Source organism: Saccostrea cucullata, unplaced genomic scaffold (genome assembly GCF_032062105.1).
Source record: "Saccostrea cucullata isolate Sc308-1 unplaced genomic scaffold, CSIRO_AGI_Scuc_v1 ctg1314, whole genome shotgun sequence".
Classification (NCBI taxonomy): Eukaryota; Metazoa; Mollusca; class Bivalvia; order Ostreida; family Ostreidae; genus Saccostrea; species Saccostrea cuccullata.
In genome coordinates this window covers 57145-69806 of record NW_026926557.1, presented here as the reverse complement: position 1 = coordinate 69806, position 12662 = coordinate 57145, and the positions used below count along the sequence as shown (strand labels likewise).

The window sequence follows — 12662 nt, the reverse complement described above, 5'->3', positions numbered from 1 at the left end:
AGAAGAATACACCAAACCGTAACATACTGCATCGTTGATTTGCATTTATCATGTTTTTCATTTTTTTTCATACCAAATACATTGAATAAAACAAAGAAAATAATCGACATCGAAGCTTATTACATGTTAAATTGGGGCCTTTTATCGCCTTTACTTAAAGTGCAATTTTTGCACTATGCTTTTTATTATCAAACATTAAGGAAGACGAAACAACTTCTTAATCGTCTCTTTACAAGTAGTTTGCAATTTAATTTTATTGCATAATCCGTGATATATACATTGTAACTATTTATATCTAAGACAGTGAGGCTACAATGTGTCAGGCTTATGTAATTGGGCATTAGGCATGCAGATCTCCCTTGTGCCAGAATGTCGCTATTACGACAATACACTAACCAAGTCGAAATATTCACAAAAGCTTCTTTCTTTCAGTTTTTAGGAATATGAGACCTATCCAAACGCATAGGTTACTTGTAGAAAATAAAAGCGGAATGATCAGGATAGATTAAAACTAGAGGTACGTAAAATAGGAGATGCAAAATGTCGTTATGTATTCAAGATTCTCTTTAAATCTCATCCAATTTCATTCAGTGGGGGATGAGATAGGTACACCAAAGCGTAACAGACAGACGTACAGATATACGGACGGACATCCCAATTACTATACACCCTTCCACTTTTCAAGCAAGGGGTATAACTACTTAATTGTTTTATTCCCTTTTATAAAAACTTGATATTTAACAATTAACTTAGTCAAACCTTAGTTTTTTAATAGCTTTTTGTAGAGCTGCCTTGATAGTTGGATTTTTTACTTTTTGAAGATGTCCTTCTAAAGTATCCTGACATATACCTATTAATCTTATGTATTCCTCACTTTCAAGAATATAGATAATTAACTTAATATTCAAATGTTGAATAGCTATGTCAAATATTGTGTATCCATCTGCTGTTACCGCAGAGAGTATTGTGTCTCCATCTTTTTTTTTCTCAGAGAGATCCACGATATATTTTTTTAGTATATCAAGTATTTTTGCTTCCCTGCCATCCAATTTATTCTCCACTCCGATGTAATGCGCTGCAGTCCAATTTTTAATGTTTGTCGTTGCATTTAAGAGATCTTTGTGCTTTTCAAAATATGTTTTAGCCAAGAATTCACATATTCTATCCTGTTTATGAATGCATGCAATATGGAGCAATGTTTTCCCATCCTTTGCTCTGGTCCTAATATCCATTTTTTGGTCTATCAAAAACATAAAAAGATCAAAATCTCCACCTTTGACAGCAAATTGTAATGCATTCCAACCAAAGCTATCTTCCCGGAACATATCTTTAGGGCATCTATGAACTAAATATTCGACAACATTAATTTTTGCAAATTCACAAGCAATATGCAATGGTTTTTTCTTTGAATTTGAAGATATTGACAGCTGGTCTGGGTCCTCTAATTCTATTTGTTTTAAAACTGTCAAATTTCCGGACATCGCCGCATAATGGCAAACATTCCATTGACCACTTTTGTCAGATTTTGATAGTACCTTTTCATTTTTTATAACATGCTTGCAAAATTTATTTTTATGTGCAAGGCAACCAATGGAAAGGATATCAAGCCCACTTTTAGTTTTAGCTGTAACATTGTCATACACTGTTTTTATTGTATCTAAAAGTTCTAAATTTCCTTTCCAAGCAATCAAATGGAATGGCGCAAATAGTGCAACGTTCGCCACTATTGGATCATGATATTCTGTATTTTGATTTCTTTTTAATTTCATTGCTTCTTTCATCGGTTTTGCAAGTTTTCCAATAATAAATTTAGCAGTCTCATCATCACAGTTATATTGCAAAGCGTAGTCCAAGATTGTTTTACTTTGATAACATTTAACCATGAAATCAACATTTTTTTCTTGATAAAGTTTTAATATTTCATCCAGTATAGGAATAGATCCCCCTCTGGCTGCGTAATGCAATAATGTACATCCACTTTCGTCTCTCTGAAATAAAAGGTCTCTTTTGCCCAGTGTCTTAACTCTTCCGTCAATAAGATAACTGAATCCCAGTTGTTCACCATTTAAGCACTGCCTTTTCAGAAGTTGAAACAAGTCTTCATCTTCTATGGAGATTTCCGTTAAAATCATGTTCAAAATGTTATCTGGCAAAAATATGTTTATAAAAAAATTATTGTTTGAAAATAAGGTTTGTTAAAATAAACAACTTGAAATGAAAAAGACATTCTTCAAAGAAATGTAAATGGTTTTTAAAGAATTGGTCACTCAAGATTGTATGATTTAATTTAAGATATCACAAGCAAATTTTTTTCAATTTTATACATGATTTTACTTTATCAAATTACACCAGACAGAATGAGAGTTTAACAAGTACAAAGAGGAGTGGAATTATTCCGCAAAAATTATAAATTAATTTTAATTGATGAGATTGGAATTAGAAGTAAAGTTGTAGTGTTAATTATTATTTATTTCCTTTCTTTTTATAATCTCTAATCTATTCTTTGCATTGATAAGGTACCAGGCGTTCCGTAAAATTAGTCTATTCTGTGTTTTTGTCTGTCTGTAGTTTGTGTCGTTGATCATTAGGGACCAAAACAGCTTATGCGAAAGTAAGGTGCATCCACCCCGACAGGGGGTTGAAAACTTTATTGGCTGTTTAATGGACTTTTGAGATTGAATACTGTTCGTTATTTCCAAATATTTCATTCTTTCATTCTTGTAGTACAGGAACAGTCTCAGAAACTGGTGAGTTAAAATTTTGCTTTTGATGCCGATGGAATTCTCGGAGCGCTGTCTTACACTGCAAGGTCATTGATAAGAATGGAAATGAGATATAGCTATTTGGACATTAGTTTTTTGAGAGAATTGCATTCCATACGATGGACATAAATATTGTTACTTACTTTCTTTATAAATCGCAATTTACAAAACAAGAGTTGAACGAGTTGGGACGGGAGTGTGTATCCTTATGAAGTGAATTGCTTCCTTTACAAATTATCTTTACTTAGGGTACTTATGTTATATTTTTTTAGAGGAGTTGTTGTAAAATGTGCTTCATTAACAAACAAACAAACACGTAAGTTCAGTCTTACCAGAATTTTTTGCTTCCTGGTTTTCACTTTCTTTGGTTACAATTGCATGTAATTCTGTATATAAATTAAGAAAATGGCATTTCTATTACCTTTTTTATATTCTGAGACGTCTACATGCATATAAGTTAACAAAAAACTGTAATTAATCATAAATATCATCAATTTTTTGTCTTTTTACAAGTAATTCTAACCAACATTCTGTTGTCATTGATGGAACAGGGCTTTCTGTGATAAAGACAGAAGCAATTGTAAAACTACGTCCCTAAAAAAAATTATTTTGATTGATTATAGGTTTAAAAACTTTTGACTGAAACCACTAGTACATAATTTGCTTTGCAAACAGTTTCAAATAGACATTTTAATGTTTCTACATAGCATCTTATCACCATTCAACTTATTCAAAACCCATTAAAAACCCAAAAAACATTTTTAAAAATGACCAGAAAAAAATTCTTAATTTTATTTTATTTTAATTGTTTTATTGCATACGGTAGTTTAATCTAATTCTAAGCATAGTTGTGAACAGAGCATCTAGCGGATTACTATGACAAGATAAATTAGCCTCAATTTTAGTCACAAGAAATATGATTTTTTAAAATTATGATAGAATTGGGTTATTCTACTAACCTGCAGGTCTTTCAGATATAACTTCGCCGTTAGACCCTTCAGTTTCTGGATTATTGTCTGCAACAACAAAACATGAACACGGGATTATCTTTTGTTTGAATAAAGTCTTGTAATGTGGGCATTTTTTTACCTTTGTGCGACTAAAATTCGATATAGGTCCTAACAGATGTACACAAAATGCATAGAAATAAACTCCTGCACAAATAACAAGGTTACAAATTGTTCATTTAACGTTATGTCTAAACACTGAAATTCTATATTCGTTGCAATACTTCCTAATTAAATATGATGTTTATTTAATATCGTTCATGTAAATAATACAATATGAAGGAATTGGCTTTTGTATCTGTGATTCTTCTGTTTGTTATGTCTTTTTTGTGATATTTTGTTTTCATCGAAAAAAACCCAAACGTCAGACACATACCTACTGTAAACCAATTATTATACGCGTCATTTTTTATTCGCGACTGACCGATAGAGAATTAATCCGCGACGATTTATTTCCGCGAACGAGTGGTCACATTTTTTTTTATTTCCACGAGTATTTTTGAATCAAATTAAAATATCATATCCGTCCATAAACTAGGTAAAATGGAAGCGTGAGGTCTGCTTACGCATTATTCAATACATTCTGTGCATTGGGTCCATTAAAAATCTTATATCCGCCCCTAAAGTGGGTAAAATGTTTACCATGAGTTTTTTTTTCAAAACGCTTCGGGAAAAAATCTAGATTAAAATTCATTTAAAACTCTCGAATTGTAAAAGTGCCTCAAACTAATTGGGTAATCGACGCTTTTTAAGATCTACATAGCCAAGGGGGGCAATTATTATAAATGGTTGGGACAGAGCAGAACTGGGCCATAATTAGTCTTAATTAACCAGGCTATATCTGACTCGTCTGTAACAATAAATGAACAATAATAACACAAGCTGAAATGATTATTGACATTTTAATCATTTTTAGACAAATAATTTTAGATTTGCCATTTGCTTTTATTTTTTCTGAATGTTTCTGATTAAATTTCAACTGCTTCTTGTACACTAAGAGTTAATTTCTTCCGTGATTACTTGTTGAACCGTCGGGATCGGTATTGAAAAAAGGGCAAATAACTGTAAATAAATCATGATATGGGAATATAATGAACAACTGGTTCGCGACGATAAATATCCGCGAGCAGAGGTTACTCGCGGAACTCGCGGATATTTATCGCACGCGTATAATACTTGGTTTACAGTATTAGGGAAAAGTTTGTTTGATCGTTTTCCTTGTAAGTTTGTTCTGCAAGAAAAACAGTTTTTTTTTCACTTTATAAATCTTATGAGCAAATATTCATTATATTTTCAATGAAAACTAAATTTACCTATTATTTTTAGCATACAGGTTATTGAACGCGCCCTAGCAATGAGAATGAATTAGCAGTAGAAAATTCTGAATTTTTTTTCTCTACTTAAATCAACGCAACAACTGTACCTCTGAAACATATTAATATATCATTTTTATTTCAAAAGTAATTTTTCATTATTTCTTGGTATATAAACATGGAATTCTGCAAATGAATCAAGAAAATTGCATTTCAATGACCATCTGGATTCTCTGTGACTTCTGCATGTATATTAGTTAACAAAAAAAAAACGAAATTAATAATATCTCTTGTGTCTTTTTACTAGGAATTCTCACCAAATGTTTTCATTTCATCATCGGTTTGACTTCCACATTCTTTTGTCACAAATGGAGCAGGGCGTTCTGTGATAAAGATAGAAGCGATAGCAGAATTAAGTCTCTAACAATTTTATTGTAGCTTCTAAAGATTCACTTTATTTTGAAACGGGATGGGAACCGCTTAGTTGTAGAAGACAAGAAGCTAGATTAAAAACAATGTTCAAACTTCATAATAATTTAGTGCCAGAATACTTAATGGACATACTCCCAAATATGCGCCGTAACACATCTATCTACTCGACAAGAAATTCTCAAAATTATGATATTCCAAAGTGTCGATTACAAACTTATAAGTCTACGTTTATTCCTACTGTAGTTAACGAATGGAACTCCATTCCACTTGAAACTCGAAATTTACAGTCAATGTCGAAATTCAAATCCAAAATTAGTAATAAAAAATCTAGATCTGCCCCACCTTCTTACTTTGATTACGGCAACAGAAGACTAAATGTTCTTCAAACCAGACTACGACATAATTGTGTATTAAATAACGACCTTTATAGATGCAATTTAATATCAAGTCCCTTATGCACGTGCGGTAAAGTTGAGGACACATATCATTATTTTTTCGTTTGTCCAAAGTATGCGAACGCCAGAAATGAATTTTTACATAAATTTTTACAATTTGACAAAATCCACATACTAGATACACATGTCTTATTATGGGGGGCTGATTCACTGAATGCTGCTGAGAATGAACGTCTCTTTTCTTTTGTTCAAACATTTATTAAGCATTCTGGTAGATTTCCTTGTTAATTACTGTACCAATAATAATATGTGAATTTTTTCAACTTTTATATATTTATACATATATGCAAAATGCATCAAATTGTTTACTTTTGCAAATACTGAATACTTTATATAGCATGTTCAACTGTGACAATATCAATGTGTAATTTATATGTATAGGGAGAGGGCGTTTATAAGTTTTCAGAACTTGTGCTCAATTCCATTGTAATTATATTACAATAGAATATGTTCAAATCAACAATTTTATTTCAATTGATGATGCGTTTGAATATTAGTGATTGAAACCACCAAAACATAATTTGCTTTGCAAACATGTTGAAATAGACATGTTGATGTTTCTGCATAGCATCTTATCACCATTCAACTTATCCAAACTCCCTTTTTCTGAGAATTTTTAAACATTTCTTTTATCCTGTTACAATATTATTGCATACGATAGTTTTATCGTATTGTAAACTTAGCTGTGAATAGAGCAGATTAGTATGACTAGATAAATTAGCCTCAATTTAATCACAACGAGAAATGGTTTCCCAAATATGAAATAATTGGGTTGTTCCACCAACTTGGAGATCTTTCAGATACAACATCACCCTTGGACCCTTCAGTTCCTAGATTATTTTCTGCAACTGCAAAAACATCACACTTGTTTTAATTTTTGTTTGTAATTTGGGATATTATTTTTTAAATTTTTGCGACCAAAATTCGTGATAAGTCCTATAACGGATGTACACAGAAATGCATCGAAACTCCTGCACAAAAAAGCAAGGTTACAATCTGAACATTTAATGAACATGTCTAAACACTACAATTCCATATTTGTTGCCATAATTATACTTCCTAATTAAAAAATTATGTATACTGTTCACGTAAATAATAAAATTTTGAGGAATTGATTTCTGTGTCTTTGATTATCCTGTTTGTTTTGTCTTGTTTGTGATGCTTCGTTTTCATTAAATAGAAATACCAATCGTTAGACACATACCTATTAAGGGGACCTTAGTTTGATCATTTTCCTTGTAAGTTTGCTCTGCAAAAAACATTTTTTTTAGTTTATAAAACTAATGAGCAAATATTTCAAAATATTTTCAAGAAAAACTAAATTTACCACCTGTTATTTTTAGCATACAAGTTATTTAAAGTGCCTTAGCAATGTGAATGAATTAGAAGTAGAAAATTCTGAATATTTTTTTCTCCTTAAATCAACAATTCTTACCAGATACAAATATTAATTCTAAAAATAAAATCAGTAATTCAGGTGTAAGGTTTATCAATTTTATTAACTGTAGCATTGCAAATTATATATAAATGTCTTTTTAATGTGTACATGTATTATGTTTTAATTATATACTATATTTATGTCTTATTAGATAAAGAAAAGGAATGGATATTTAAAAGTTTAAATAATGGTGGAATTACCCGGCAACATATGAATGTGGTATTAACACAATCAATGTTTTTGATATTTTAAAACATATTTGAGATCAAGTTTGAACCGACGAAGGATACTGACAGGATACAGATAATATGATGTTAAAAGGATATCAACAGCCTCATTTAAAGACTTTTGAGTTTATATTACATTTGCAATTGGCTTTTCAATGCTTGAAAACCTAAAGTTAACACCAAAGTATGCTCAAAATCATATACCATTCTAAGTAACAATTTGCATTAAGGCAGATGACTTCAAGTACCTTTCTGTCGATACCGTAGACCCTGTATGATGAGAGCTAAAATAGATGCAAATAGCAACACCGAAAGGACGATAACTGTCCCTACAAGAGGTTCATAGGTATTTTCCTCTCTGGTTAACTGCTCTGTTTTATGTGTACAATTTGGTTCTTTCTTTTCCATTCTAGAAGTACAACATGCCATAACTTATATGATCTAGATGGTAAAAATGCTTTTCATAAAGAAATAAACATTAGACATTAAAAAATAGAAAAAAAATACATAGAGCAAACAAACACGGACATTCAAAAGCATCAGATATGGGAATTGGTGCCATAGTAACCTATACGTGTCGATCGATCACACAAGCTTAAGACTGTTGCTATATTAAATCTTTCATCAAGTTTGCGTATCAAAAGTTTGCTTCGATTCAGAAACTGCTCATATGTTGAGCATAATCTTTCGCATTGAATCAACTGGGGAATACGGAGCCCATATTCTGGTGTAAAGGTGTATTGCTACATAAGTGCATTGAAGATGAAATCGCATTTACCGCACTTTTTTTATGTTTTATATATATATATATATATATATATATATATATATATATATATATATATATATATATATATATATATATATATATATATATATATATTCTAGTAATACTAGTATATCCGAATAATAAACAGGTGTGTCAAATATGAGGTATTTTGTTCATTTCATGTTCACTTGAATATTTCTAAACGACGTATGAATGAAAGTTACAATTGATACAAGTTTAAATGTCAAAGTAAACCGCCAACTGTAAAATTCAGTACTTCTCACAAGAGTCCATTAACGGGTGGAATTGAACCCTTTAGAATTCCAACAGGTTGTTGGAAGACATGATCTTCACAAACTGCAAAGTAATTATCAAACGGTCAAACAAATTAAGTAATAAATATCAACAATTTTAATTTACAAATGGGGAATGTTATATGGTATTTAACACTGCCCTTTAAAATCATAAAATCGTCTATTTATAAACAAAAAAATCTTCAACAATATGAAATTAGTTTCCTTTAGATTTTTGAGAATTGGGATGAAGTTAGGAGTTTATCAAGTCAAATGATTTGTTAAGCTTACTAGTACAGTGTATTCCTTTGTGGCACCTGGTCCCATCTTTGATGTAATCTGTGTCTTTTATTAGCTCCTAATTCTTATTGTTTGAAAAGACATTGACCTTTAAAACATTGTTTACCCCATATTACATATATAGTACTCACTGTATTTGAATGAAATATTGCTTTTTCAAACAACTCAGATCCGCTGTAAAACAATTTTCCGCAAGTCTTAGACATGCTGGATCTGTAAAATTAGGAGTTGAAAAGAAATGTCAAATTTATTTGAAGAGGTATGAGTTAATAATTTCGTTTTTAATGGTTTACACTATTCTGACTTACACTGATATATTTCATTGCTGAAATAATCCATTTCAGGACAACCATAGCTGAAATGACCGCACTTGACGTGATTTAGAATTCCGGTGTAGGCAAGTTCCAAACAATTTCCTTAAAAAGTACAAAAAAAAACAGCGTAATGTTGTACAAATTTTTTAAATTTGTCAAATAAATGGCACAGTTGTCTTTGGAATTAAAACAATACCTTTTTGAAAAGGAATACGTCTTCCACGTGGGTAACAAAACTCGATTAGAGATGAAAAATTCTTATCGGGAACACAGTGATACCCGCTTGTATTGTTGCAGTGCATCCTTACAGAAGCGTCAGACCATTCCTTGGCATTCATTGGACATCTTTTTGTCGACCGTACAGGAAAATTGTATCCTAACGAGTCCACGGTCTAGAAATTAAGATAAAGATTAAGTAAACATATGTAAAAATGAAAATAAAAAGGAACAAATGTGACCCTTGATTTGAGGTTAATGTTTTTGCAAACTAATTCTTTTCCAATTTATATCGATACTATGTTTTGGAATACAACATCGAAAGGAAATATTACAGAGTTATTACAAGCTATCTATAAACTTAAGTCAAGTTGAGATAATAATGCTTGTTCATATGAAAAACAATTTCATGAATTTGTCTCATTGAACCTTTTACATTGTCATATAAACTAATAAATAATTAGTGAAAATTGAGATGATGACTAATAAACAAGGACCCAGATATGGGATCGGGACCCTTGGGAAGTATGCATACTTTGCTGACCAATTAAACCCGCCGTGAATCCTTTGAATTTATAAGTTGACATCCATACAGTGTAGTCATATCTAAAATTTTATAAATTTTACAAATAATCACCTAAGCGCTTAAACCATGCGGACTTCATAATATCTCCACCAGAATACACTTGACTTAGAATACACTTGACATATGATGATCATGATGTCCATTATTTCACTCGCATACTGAACCACGAACGATAGTATTGTTCTCCCGCCTACCTCTAAGTCAATTTTCAAAAGTTAACATATAAGAATGATTTTCAAATTTTTTATAGATAATTATATGAATTTTCATAAAACGTTACTTTTTTTTGGGCAACCAAAGAGATATAACTCTATAATTTTGGCAAAACTTGTGTTTTTTCACTATAGAATTCAACGGAAAACGAAAAATATTTTTAAAACATCTCCCCCCCCCCCCCCCCCCCCCGTGAAACAAAAATTCCTTTTTACAGGTAATATGAACTGTCAATTTACAAATTTATGCCAGAACTTTTTGTGTTTCACGGGGGGAACATATGTTTATAAACAAAAAACGAAAAAAATGCTGATTTTTCACCAATTTTAAAGCTATTTACAGCTAAATAATTGTATTATATTAATTAATATATGTTTTATTTATTTGCGTAGAACATAAGAAAACATATGAGATACATTTTATCATATTTAAAGCTATTTCAAAATATGGTGATCCTTGAAAGTTCGATTTCACTAGAAAATATCGTCTACCCTCCTTTTTTCAAGAACTGGAATTAATGATTATTTACTATCTAGCGCTGGAATTAAAATGATTAATCAATTACCATAGAACTGTTCTTTGTATTAAACAAAGATTTAATGGCCAAATTGCCATTAATATTGAATTTAATGAGTGCAAAATGTAGGCGGGAATCAAGAGTTAGAGTTCGTATTAACGTCTACTCTCACTTTCGAATTACAGCCCCGAAATAGCAAAAACAAACTTTATGCCCTGTTCACACGGAGAGTTTAATTCGAATTAAACGTAAAGTTACTGCGAATTAGCTTCGCTTAGCGTTCACACGGAGAATTTTATGCGAATTAGTTTAATTCGAATTAATTTACTGCGCATTAAATAACTTCGCATTAGCTCCGTTTGAACGCTAAGCGAAGCTAATTCGAATTAAATTTTAAGGCATGCGTAATGGCAAAAAAATTAGGTCAAATGCCTCATTCCCATGATCAAATTGAAGTATTTGTGCTATTTTTGAGTGAAAACTAAAGAAAATTGTGTTGTGTAAAGACACTGTAACATTATGTCAAATGCATCTGCTCCTGCATAAAGTGACGTGATTTGTAAATGACGTCAAAATAGCCTTACTGACGCCTGGCCGTAGAAGTAGAATTGTATGCCCTGTTCACACGACGAGTTTAATTCGCAGTAAATTAAAATGCGAAGTAAATTAATGCGAATCAAAATAATGCGAATTAAATTGTGTTCACACGACAGCTAATGCAAAGTAAACTAATACGAATTAAATTCTACTTCTACGGCCAGGCGTCAGTAAGGCTATTATGACGTCATTTGCAAATCACGTCACCTTATGCAGGAGCAGATGCATTTGACATAGTGTTACAGTGTCTGTACACACATATTTTGTGATTAACACAATTTACCTTAGTTTTTCACGCAAAAATAGCACAATTACTTCAAGCTGACCACGGACATGTTGCATTTGACCTATTTTTGCCATTACGCATGCCTCAAAATTTAATTCGAATTAGCTTCGCTTAGCGTTCAAACGGAGCTAATGCGAAGTGATTTAATGCGCAGTAAACTAATTCGAATTAAAATAATTCGCATTAAATTCTCCGTATGAACGTTAAGCGAAGCTAATTCGCAGTAACTTTACGTTTAATTCAAATTAAACTCTCCGTGTGAATAGGGCATTAATTCGCATTAGTTTACTTTGAATTAGCTGTCGTGTGAACGGAATTTAATTCGCATTACTTTGATTCGCATTAGTTTACTTCGCATTAATTTATTTACTCGTCGTGTGAACAGGGCATTAGAATAAATATTTTGTATTGGATAAACATCGGAAGAAAATACATAAAAAGACTGCATAGGATCGATGACTACTTCGCTAAATTTGAGCTAGCTAGGGAAATGTCTTTCGGTATATTAACTGTATTTTGACATTTCAAATAGCTAGAAGTTGATAATCAATGCAGATATCCAGAAACAAAATTAAAAAGTGATGCACAAATTCAATAAATAAAAAATTAGAACGATTACCGTTGTGATGGCGAGTAGTACCATGACCAACACCGTAACTTTTAACAAAGCCATATCAACGCAGCAACTGTACCCCCTGAAACATATTATTAGATCGTTTTTATTTCAAATATAATTTTTCATTATTTCTTGGTGTAAACAGCTTATGCTAAATGAAAAACGTGAAGATGATAAATTCCACAGAAGCCTAAGACAAAACATAGAACAGATCCTGGAAAATTCTAGAGCATCGATCAGGTGCCTAGAAAATGTAAACATCCCCTGACGCCCGACTACCCTGATGTGTCTACTATATATTGATCTGGTAGACAGAGGATT

At 31.5% G+C, this 12662-nt stretch overlaps 1 protein-coding gene across 1 annotated transcript; it reads right to left on the bottom strand.

Annotated features, from left to right (window-relative positions):
- Window positions 1-749: 749 nt before the first annotated feature.
- LOC134272048 (uncharacterized) lies at window positions 750-12411 on the bottom strand. The gene is made up of 9 exons (XM_062754283.1): window positions 12345-12411; window positions 9507-9702; window positions 9305-9412; window positions 9128-9209; window positions 7883-8043; window positions 6755-6817; window positions 5400-5465; window positions 3095-3148; window positions 750-2146 (listed from the first exon to the last, which is right to left on the bottom strand). Exons 1-9 carry the CDS (start codon window positions 12396-12398, stop codon window positions 750-752), a joined length of 2181 nt encoding a protein of 726 aa, XP_062610267.1. The 5' UTR covers window positions 12399-12411.
- Between the last annotated feature and the right edge of the window lie 251 nt (window positions 12412-12662).